Source organism: Mastacembelus armatus, chromosome 19 (assembly GCF_900324485.2).
Source record: "Mastacembelus armatus chromosome 19, fMasArm1.2, whole genome shotgun sequence".
Lineage (NCBI taxonomy): Eukaryota > Metazoa > Chordata > Actinopteri > Synbranchiformes > Mastacembelidae > Mastacembelus > Mastacembelus armatus.
In genome coordinates this window covers 15,037,220-15,048,364 of record NC_046651.1, presented here as the reverse complement: position 1 = coordinate 15,048,364, position 11,145 = coordinate 15,037,220, and the positions used below count along the sequence as shown (strand labels likewise).

Sequence of the window (11,145 nt, the reverse complement as noted above, 5' to 3'; positions counted from 1 at the left end):
CTTGTACCAAGTGTTTGAGAATGACATGGCATGTGTTAAATACAAGTAAGGATGAACACACACATACGTACACACACACACACACACACAGACTTTTGCCCCTTCTCACCCTCCTGAGCGCCCACCCTCCACCACGGCATTCCAGTGTAAGCAGATGAAAGCCAGCCACCCCCTTGGCTCTTCATGGGTGGAGTGATTTTCCGTGAGAAGCAGGAGAGAGAAGCCTCACATTCACTCATTGATACTCACAGTGTGTGAGGAACTGAAGAAGAGAGCAGCATATAAACCATCATACCCACAGCAGGCTGTGAGCAGGGATGGTAGCTGAGGAGATTGTGGTCGCCCTCTCAGGAGGAGGCCCGTGGGGCTTCAGACTGCAGGGAGGTGCAGAACAGCAAAAACCTCTACAGGTGGCCAAGGTATAGTGGGTCCATATGTACTGTATGTTTTTGTGTGCATCTATGTGAATGTTTCAGACAAGCCTTACTGCTACGGTGGTAACATGAGTAGATTTAATTTAACTGCAGCTGTTAATTAAGACCTGAGACCTTGACAGTAAATCACACTGTTTGTATTCTCAGCTTTTTGTTAGAAGTCATAATAAAAGACTAAAAGAATAAACTGGTAACTGGTGCCACTAAGAGCTTGCACCTCTGATACTTTGAAATATTTGACAACCTAATATAAATAGTCCTGTCAGTGTAATTATGCAACTGTTTCTCAGACACAGCTAGTAATGATACTTTCATCTGCAGTTTGAGAAAGGCAAAAATGAACTTTCTTTGGGGAGCATTTCTGAATTGGAGAGGGCTTAGTCTGGGGGGTAAAGTTATATTGAAATATTGAAATGCTGCTGTACTGCTACTCACTTCATTCTCCTTTATTCACAGCGCTAGAAACTTTCTCATTTTCAGGCAGTGTCACCCTAAATTAAAGTTACCCTCTCTGTGACTGAGTTGCGTTTGTGGTTCAGAAAACCCTGTGAACACATGTTTGGGGGTGTTGAGCCAGACTCAGGTTTCATTGTCATATTATAGCAGAGATTAATCAGCCTTTCTTGAATGCGTGGGCATGTATATACATTTTGAATGACATGGATGTTGTGTTTGCATTATGACTGAAGTTGAGCACATTAATGTGTCTACTGTGAAAAAATGCAGAGCAAATGATGGACTTGTTTCACATATTCATTAGACACACTGAACAAATAATTTAAGCCCCCTATTTTTTTTTTTTTTTTTTTTTTTGCAATTTGGTTTCCCCAAAGTCTTTTTATGTCTGTGTTTATAGCCCTTTTGATGACAGCCCAGAATGTTCTCTCTAATAAGAAAAGCTATTCTGGAGAGAAGGAATGTGAACCCGCTCACACCAAGAGTACAAATTTGGCCAGTTACTTGTAAGCTGCCATAACCACTGGTTCAAAATGGAGACAGAGTAGTTTGGGCACAAAAGTCCCTTGTATATCCAGGATTTTCAAGAAGGTCACCTTTTATGATTTTTCAGTGTGTGCCCCCTCTTGTTGGTGTATGTGAATGTGGGTAACCTGTAGTTTGTGTGTGTCTGTGTGTGTGTGTGGTTGGACATACCTCAGATAAGCCCAGATGGGAAAATAGAGGATCAGAATAGCTCATCTGAGCAGAGCTGGAAGCTGAGAATGGAAAATCACCTTTTGTTCACACACAAAGATAGACAGAAATCTATACACAGAGAACCACACACACATTTCCCAAACAAGCATTGCTATGCCATAATAGTTATACTGCAATATCATTTTTCAAAAGTATTCCCATCATACTGGCTCCTGTCTTTGTTCTTCTGTCTAGGAACATGGTAGATTTTCCCTTGAGGTTTTATTTTGGGTATGTTGGGAACATATGGTGAGTAACAGGCATACCCCCTGATCCAGACTGGTGATGCAGCTGTTCAAACCCCCTCCTTAATGATGCTCACTTATGCCGTATGTGGATACATGAGTGAGTGGGAAATTGTGAGATTTGTACGCTTATCCTTTGCAAGTACTCTTGTGACAGTGGAATGAGATTTTCTGGGTCAAGAGGTAAAGGTAAAGATAAATACTGTGTTCGCTTATGCATTTAAGTAGGTGCGAGAAAACACTCAACATATTTATTTCCAGCAGTGATAACGTTAGAGGGGAGAGACTTATCTTCTTTAAGAGGAAACTGCAATCCAGTAGACAAGAATACTTGCCTTCCCATCTATCCCTTCTATCATCCTCCCCCCTACAGACATACTTCCTGAAGGATCCTATGACATCATCTCCTAGCGACCTCCAGCAACAGCTGCATGACTTCATGGGTTATTCTGATACAGGGGGGTAATTGCTGCCAGTAGGCAGGAGCTGCCTGTTCATCAGTTGTTTAACAGGTTTTCATCATTTCACCAATAAATAAGTGCTTTCATTGACTTATGCGTCAGTTTGGATGACTGCCAGTCTGTTAAAACTGGTGCAGTTTTTGTGTTACTTTCAGTCTTAGTACTATAGATCCATATTAGGGTGGTATATATTGCCATAGTCAGAATTTCAGTATAATAACTTTTGAGGCTTTAGGTTGTAAACTGTTACTGATGATAACAGACTTTACAATATCTGTGAGTATTAATGTGTTCTTAAATTTCTTCTCTCTGCAGGTACGCAGACGCAGCAAAGCGTGCAGAGCTGGGCTCAAGGAGCACGATGAACTGGTCTCCATAGGTGAACATATGTGTGCAGAGCTCAGTCATGCTCAGGCCATGAGTCTCATAGATACTCAGAGTGCTACGCTCAATCTGAGGGTGAAAAGGTTAGAACATGGACTCACAAACAAACAGTACATTATGCACCTTAATGTACAAACATCACAACTTGCTCTGTGTGTTTCCAGGGCCTCTGGACTTCATTCTGCATCGCCGTGCTCCTCCAATGAACCCTCCCATCGTTCCTCCATCCTATCCCTTACAAAACTACCCAGGAACATAATTTCCCCTCCAGACAGTGAAGCCTATTATGGAGAGACAGACAGTGACGCAGACACACAGTCTCACATATACCGCCGCCAACGCCGCACACCTCCTCACTCGCGCTCACCTGCACGCTATGACAACCAAGAAGAGGAGGAGACCTCAGAGATGAGTGGGTAAGGAGACCTGAAGTCCTAATAAAGGCAAAGAAAAATAACTTTCAATTAGCTTTCATTGTTGTCTGGCAGTGCTCACAGTACGGTTTGCTTCTCCTATTTAGGACCACATATTACAGCCACATTGTATAAAATCAACTAGACCACCATGACCTCTCAATCTTAAAAGTTTTAACATTTTTATGTAAAAATGGATCTTTGTTGCATTTTCCTTTTGTTTTAAGGTATGAGAGTGCCACAGATGGGGTTTCCATACAGGGACAGTGGGATGGTCAGTGCCTTGCTGGAGTTCCTCGCAGAGAGTTCCTCTACCAGCCCTTCCAAACCGAGCAGACCACTCCAGCAACCACCCCACTGACTTTGACACCTCACACACTCACCCCAACCCCTGATCTGGGATCAGCAGAAGCAGAGGGAGAAGGTGATAGTGGCTTCCAGGAAGCAGGAGGCTGCATTGAACTGGCCTGCCCACCCCTACGGTCTCATGAACGGGCAAAAGAGGCTCTGAAGCTTGGATTGAGCAAACAACTGGTGCCCATGGTAGGACCACAGGAGATCCCTGTTAGCGATGAGCTCTCCACCACCTACATGGACAAAGCACGGCAAGCCAGTGAGTATACATCTATATTATATTACATCTATATACATTTCAGATTGCATGCATACATAGAAATTTAAACAACAGTGTTTATGAAAAAGCAGCACAGTTCAGATAAATTAGAGGCTGCCATCTTATCATTTAAGGAAAATATATTGTTTCATCAAAATTTGTTTTTAAATTAAGGATAATACGCCAACTGCTAACCAAGAAGAGGAACATCTCTAGTTTCTCTATGGTACAGTAATGCAACCATTTCAGCCTTTAGATAGGGCTCCCCCTAGTGGTCATTTTCTAACTGGACCAATTACATTAATAGTCTTGTGGTGATGGGATGAGATATACCAGACACTTACAGAGCTATTCCACCTCCCCCTCCTTCCTGTTATGTCCCCTGAAACAGCAGTCTGTCCCTTCTGTCAGTATTCTGAGCATTTGCCTCAGTGGCTGTATTTATAGGTATTGAAGCTTGTGATTGACAGACTGGATGCAACTCTGACTTAGTGACTACACAGCTGAATATGTGGCATACGAGCGTGTGTGTCTCTGTGCATTTGTGTGTGTGTGTAAAATGTTGTGGAATATTGTTTTATATTGCATGCACAATATGAAGTAAAATGTCTACAAGGTTGGAAATGATTCATTGTTTTATTCAAATTTAGTCCAGATATATTATTTTCTCTCTTTTATGTATTTTTTATAAAAATTAAATTTGGGACTTTAACGGTTGGTCCTGGAAAATTGTGGGCAGATTAATCAAATAGTTTCTGAGAATCGAGGCCCACACAAGATGAATCTAAGGAAAACAACAACAACAATAATACTATTACTAATAATAATATGCAAATGTTTGTTTTTTTGTGAAATACTATACAGTTTTTTTTAATCTCCTTGTCAATTGTATAGTTAACTTACGATGTCAACAAGGCACTAATGACTACAACTGACCAAACTAAATAGTTATGTACTGAGGCAGTTATTGAATGACTTCATATGAGGGAATTGCAGTAATGAGGGATCTGTCCTGAGGTACAAGAGACTGAAGGTCTGAATGGGGCCGGGGGCTGGGGCTTCACTCTGGGTTAAAAGATGACTGAAGTGTCTGGGGTCCTGCCCGTTCTTACCTTACAAATACAGATGTTTCCACTTGGATATGAGAGTGTTCGCTCTGCTCCTGTAGAATTGGGCATCTTTGTGTATGGTGGGTGTTAAGTATCAGCAGGAGACAGTGGCACATCAGCAAAGAGTTAGAACTATGCTTCCCTCTACAGTGAATAATTGGCTTTATAAATTCATATGTACAAACACACACACACAATCAATAACCCTGCTTTCTAAATATCCTCTGGTAAGGGGTCTTCCCGTCCTTGAGTGTGTGTATGAAACAGAGACTAGACAGGTGTTGGATGCCTGTCAGACAGGAATAGTGGGTTGACATCATGTGTTGGTTTGGGTGGCTGGACAGAGACAAAGGTCTTTACATGGGCTGTGCCCTGAGTGATGGACTAGAAGACAGAGACTTATCGGTTCCCACTCAGACCAGAACTGGGCATGGTTAGGGTGTGTGTGGGAGGGTCTGGGGGGCACACACTCATGAACATTTGTGAGATGAGGAACATTACATCTCCTTCAGGGTTAGACATAGGTGGACACACAGTCCCAGACACGGTGAAAGCAGGTAAGACACATGAAAAGTCTTTTATGTACTTGTTAACTTCATTTAAAGATATTTTGTCACAGTTTTGCGTTTCTTTTTTAAGTTAAGACAAATTACTTTATTTCAGTTTCATGAAATGTTGAATGTTACCATCCATATTATTTGACACTGTTGGGCTCAACAGATTTGATGGATTATCCTGATGTTGATTTTTAAACCTGAGGATAATTTAGTGAATCACTCTACCTGTAACTGTGCATCTCATTTTGCAGTTTTATGCTGTAAAGGTAAATTACATATGATAATGTGTGTAGACTGTAGTGTTTATCAAGTTGACAAAGCCATTTGTGTGTCAGGAACAAAACATGAATGGAACAAAAACTAATTTGTGGTTTTCAGTGAAATGCCTCCAAAGTATTGGTAAGACTGACTACTGTATTGATTTTGTACAGACATACATTAATACAGTCTAATAGATCTGTTAGCCTAGCTGTAGATTATTTTCTAAGCTTTACAACTGAAATTCCAGTTTTATACTGGGATTGTGTGTGTTTGTTATGCTTTCCTTTATTAAGGTTATATAGAATATGAGTGTGTGTGTGCAGTGACAGCATCAGACTATAGTTATGTAGTGAGGATATTCGTGTGTGGTAAGCCAAAATACTAAAAAGACACAAATAGCCTGGACTAAGCACAGACACACTCATGCACATGCTGGCAGGCACACGTGCACGCACAGAGGCACAAACATGCATTTGTGCAAGAGATACACTATGATCTAACCTTCCCAAAGTGCCTGAGACTTAACTCTGCAGAGCAGCAGGAATCTTTTGTTCTAAATCCACAGCACACACTCCTGTCTGTCACTGGTAATCCTCATCACAGGCCATCACTGTGATGGTACTGTATAAATCACCATTACTCAGTGTGGTCAGTGCGGATTATCACACTGCTTTGTTTCCTTGTGCCTTGTTAGGTATTAATTTAAAAACACTATCACATTATCAGGAATCTTCTTTGTTTCCTCTCTTTTTCACCAAATTTATTTTGGTCTCACTCTCTTTTTGTCTCTGCCTTGCAGAATTGCAGCGTGGGGAGAGTCTGGTGGAGAAACAAGTGAAAGAAGCTCGTACTAAGTGCCGCTCCATTGCCTCTTTGCTGACTGATGCTCCCAACCCCAATTCAAAAGGGGTGCTTATGTTCAAGAAACGCCGACAGAGGGCCAAGAAGTACACACTGACCTGTTTTGGCAAAGCTGAGGGAGACAGAGGAGGGGAGACAGAAGGTGAGACAGAAGGTGAGACAGAGGAAGAAGGAGGAAGTTCCATTCTAAGTGGCTCAGAAGTTGATGAAGAGGGATTCTCAGCATCATTTGACCCTACGTGGGATACTGGTTATTTAGAGCTGCTAAACAGGAGAAGTTCAGCCTGCCCTTCAAACACACCAGTTACTCCAACAGCACCAATAACCAATCAGAGCCCAGGGCTGGACATCTCAGCCTATCAGACTCCAGGACGTGTGACACCTGTCAATCAAAGTTCAGGGTTGGAGGTCTCAGGGCTAGAGAGCTTAGATTATCAGGGTTCAAGGCTGGAGAGTTGTATCACAAAGCAGCAAATCACTAACCACCCTGCACAAATGTCTCCTCCAGCTGTGGCTCTGACCAATGGGCGATCAGTAGCTGTTAGCAAAGCTAGTGTTGTTCTGAGCCACCCATCTCAGATACCTCCACCTAATCAACATGGCAACCCTAACCCTAGTCCTGACCCACACCCTAATCCCAGCCCAGTCACAGACTCAGACTATCACCTACACACCAACCTCAGTCCTAATCCAGCTGTTCTGAACCGTACTGCACGCCCTTTTACCCCAGGCCCTTCACCTTCTCGTGCCACTGTAACCTCTGTGATGTTTCGCCCTCCCCAACCCAAATCCACAGTTGTGACCATGACAACTAAACCACTGGCAGCGGTCTCTATGGTGACAATCTCACCTACCAGCCATTCATCAGGGTCAGATGAGAGGAGAGCAATGTCTAGCACCTCTCTGTACATCCCTCCAAGACATAACAACAGCAATACCCCTGCCTCTGTTAACTCTCCCCACTCAGCTCTCTCACCTCCCTCCCCTCTGTCTTCTGCAGCTTTCTCCCAGCCTCCTGCAAATCTACACACATTTTCTGCTCAGGCTGCAGTGCCTGCTTCCCCCTCTAACCCATTCTCCCCTTCTTCAGCTCAAGCTTCCCCAGTCTGTCCAACACCTGCTCAGCCCTTCTCCCCTCCAGCTCCACAGCCTTTTGCCTCCCCTCCTGCTCCTACTTTTCCACCTCCTTCCACCTCCATTTCTGCTGCTCCATTCTCCTCACCACATGCCCCTGATCAGACCCACCTCTCCTTCCATGTCCAAACTACTCCTCATCCTCCTCCTCCCACCCAACCTCTATCTTCATCTGTTTATTCAAATAGCAACATGAGTCCTAGCATTCATGCTGCCACAGCAACTACTTCACCAGCACAGGCTCCTGTCACTGACTCGCTCGGGACACGTGAGCAACGCATCTCAGTCCCCGCGGCTCGCACTGGCATCCTGCACAATGCCCGTCGTCATGGCAACAAGAAGCCAATGTTCAATGCAGTCCAGAACAAGGATGTTTCTCCAAATCCTGCCTTACTGTCAATGGTGCAGAACATGGATGACCACACTGGGAGGACTCCAGGTTCTGAATCTGGAGCTGCACCCACTGTGGATGCTGGGCATGAGTCAGGGCCAGAAGAGGACTGGCTGAAACTGGGGGCAGAGGCCTGCAACTTCATGCAGGCCCAGCGGGGACCCAGGCCACCTCCGGTAGCTCCTAAACCACATCCAGTAGCTCCTAAACCACAGACCCCTCAAGTGCCACAGATGGCAGGGAAGGGAGGTCAGCTGTTTGCTCGTAGACAACAAAGGATGGATCGATATGTTGTGGAGCGGTCACCCTCTGTTGCTGCAGCACCTTATTCTCCTGCACAGACTAGGGAGCCCTCACCCACACCTTCCCTACCTGCCACCTGGAAGTATTCATCCAACATCCGTGCTCCACCTCCCATCAACTACAACCCCCTCCTTTCTCCCTCCTGCCCTCCTAAGGCCCAGAAGAAGCCTGAGGTAAAAAACCATGGTCCAGCTGGACCAAAAGGGCAGAAAACTGGCAGAAAGTCTGTGGATGTTATGAACCACCAGCCATACCAGCTCAACTCCTCTCTGTTCAGCTATGGAGGTGGGGTTCCCCAGAACACCTCTACCTATCAGCAACAGCAAGAATTGTCAGGTGGTCCACTAAAGACAGCACCAGTATCTGAGGTGAAACGTTTCTCCACACCCCCTCCAACAGCCAGAGGGCCCGCCCTCAAAGTTATTGCCCCTCGATCAGCTACGACACTTGGGGTACCATTTGGGAACTCTGATGTCTCATCTCCTCTACCTACAGCTGGGCCTGCACCTTATCAAGCCTATCAGCCGGAGTCCCCACCCTACCAACAGTGGACCAGCTCCCCTCTGTGTCAACCACTACCTCCTGCACCTAATGCCCAACTTCCTCTGCTCCCCACATTCTCCTCTGCTCCAAAGCCAGTCCAGTCCCCTACTTTGTCCTACCTTCAGTGCTCCAACACTCCCCAGGCCAACAGGCAGTTTAAGAGTGCCCCAGATCTAAGTCCCCTGGAGCCAACTGGTTTTTCTTTGCCAGCATCCAGCAGCATTCAACCTACCACTGTACCGAGGCCCAGATTCAGCACTTCCAGCCTGGGTCTTCAGCCTTGTGTGTGGCGCCCTGAATCCACTACACACTGAGCAGATCTCATTTGGGTGTAATAAACCAGCACACTATGTGTTATTCCATGCGTTAAGGCTGCAGCTTTGGGTTGTATCTGCCATATTTTAACACAAGATCTGTTTGGATTGCCCATGCATGTAGCACATTTCACCATCTTCATTTAATCTTCTTGGCTTATTTATGTCATGTATTTGATTCTATTTAAAAGGAGCACCTGTGTTTTGCAAAGGAAATGTCATGTTGAAATCTGAGAAAAGTTGAAAAAGCAAAATGATAAGATGGAAAAAAAATGCTTGGAAAAACTGAACTAAAGTTCTGTATATATTGCAATAACTGAAGGATTAAGTTTAAATATAAAAAAGAAGAACAGAGGAAGTGAAGGAAGAAGACATGAGAGAAAGGTAGTTGAGGGTGGAAAAAAGATGAAAAGGGAAGCACATGAGGCACTGATGAGGTGACTTAAAAGAAAAAACATTTGACGAGGTGTAACAGGTACAGCTTTACACTGTAACATCTAAAAACCTCCTACAGTACCTGTTGCCATCGAATAATATCAGAAAAATACTTTACAGGTAAATTTGAAGTAGCTACTATGACTGATGATTCCTCTCTGTTATATATATATGAGGATTTATGTTTGATGAGTGTCTTTTTGTAGTTGCACTCAGCAGCATTGTGTGCTTTGTTTTCTGTAGTTTTTCACAGGGTGAGGAGCACAGCTGTCATGAAGAAGGGAAACCTTTTACAGTAGACTTGATTTCTGATCTGTTGATATGAAACAAGAGAGGTATAACATGTCTGTTTAGCTGGGATTTTTTTCCACAGAGACATGCGGCTGAATAAAAATAGACATGACACACCTCAGCTGTCACTCTGTTTCTTCCTGTGTCACCCACGTCACCACCCTATCCCATATCGGGCTCCTCCTATGGGTTTTGACTGTTTTTGTCTTTTTCAGGTATTTACTAACTATTCTACTAGTTTAATTGTTCTCTTGGGATTTGGGCCATTTTGAGATTAAATACACCAGTCTTTAAAAGCAATGTTTCTTTTTTATGTTGTTCACCACATGGAGGCACTGTAGGATTTCTCATATCTGGGCATGGTCTCCCTCATCTTTTGCATTTCATATTCTATTCTTTATGTTAAAATTTTAGAATTTTAATGGTAAACACACAGTATTTTTGGTAATCCATCTTAATAAAATGAGATTTTAATATTTTCAAACACATATATACATATATTCTTTTGCTATTTCTTTAATTCAATATCCAGTGACTGTAGTTGAAAAGGTCCTTGTTAGCCCACATATCAGAGCAGTTTATTGATGCCCTTGAAGCTATGAATCCCAACTATGGCAACAGAAAGGGATCTAACCTCTGAACCTTGACTGGGATCAGGTGACAGACAGGCCTAACTTTAGCAGCTAACTTTAGTCCTGTTCAGGTTCACTGGTAATCATAGCTGCTATGTTAGCGGGAGGTACAACACACACAAAAATCCCCTCAGTGTGCAAAATATTCATTATTCTACAAACTAGGTCAGTAGCTGTAACTGCACTTAAAGTAATGAATGGGCCATTAATTTCCAGCAATGTGGCCCAGTGCTACACTTTTAATTCTAATGTTATTTTATAATGTGATTGAGAGGGAAGCGGATGTACCACCTTGAACATCCTGTCTTCTCTCACTGCTCTACCAATGAGGCTGTGCTCAAGAGTCAAGTGTCAAAGGTCAGTGTTTAGGGGCAGGTTAGATCATGATTAAAAATGGTCAGTGTCAGTTTAATGTGGATTAATCATTTTAGGATTAATATTCTGGGAAAGAAGAATTCCTTTATCGTTTTCTGTACACATCAGTCTAAGCAGTAGCTTACTTTATGTTTAGTGCTTATTAGCAAATCTTAGCATGGTTACACACTAAAATATGATGACTGCGATAAACAT

The 11,145-nt window shown here is 43.4% G+C and overlaps 1 protein-coding gene across 2 annotated transcripts; it reads left to right on the top strand.

The window, feature by feature from the left end:
• Nucleotides 1-79: 79 nt before the first annotated feature.
• Nucleotides 80-10,059, top strand: synpo2lb (synaptopodin 2-like b). 2 transcript variants are annotated; one of them, XM_026316416.2, is made up of 5 exons: nucleotides 83-419; nucleotides 2,650-2,801; nucleotides 2,883-3,134; nucleotides 3,359-3,744; nucleotides 6,471-10,059. In XM_026316416.2, exons 1-5 carry the CDS (start codon nucleotides 318-320, stop codon nucleotides 9,215-9,217), a joined length of 3,639 nt encoding a protein of 1,212 aa, XP_026172201.1. In that variant the 5' UTR covers nucleotides 83-317; the 3' UTR covers nucleotides 9,218-10,059. The 2 variants fall into 2 exon arrangements, with proteins under 2 accessions (XP_026172200.1, XP_026172201.1); XM_026316415.1 differs by having other exon boundaries at nucleotides 80-419; nucleotides 2,650-3,134.
• The last annotated feature ends 1,086 nt before the right edge of the window (nucleotides 10,060-11,145 follow it).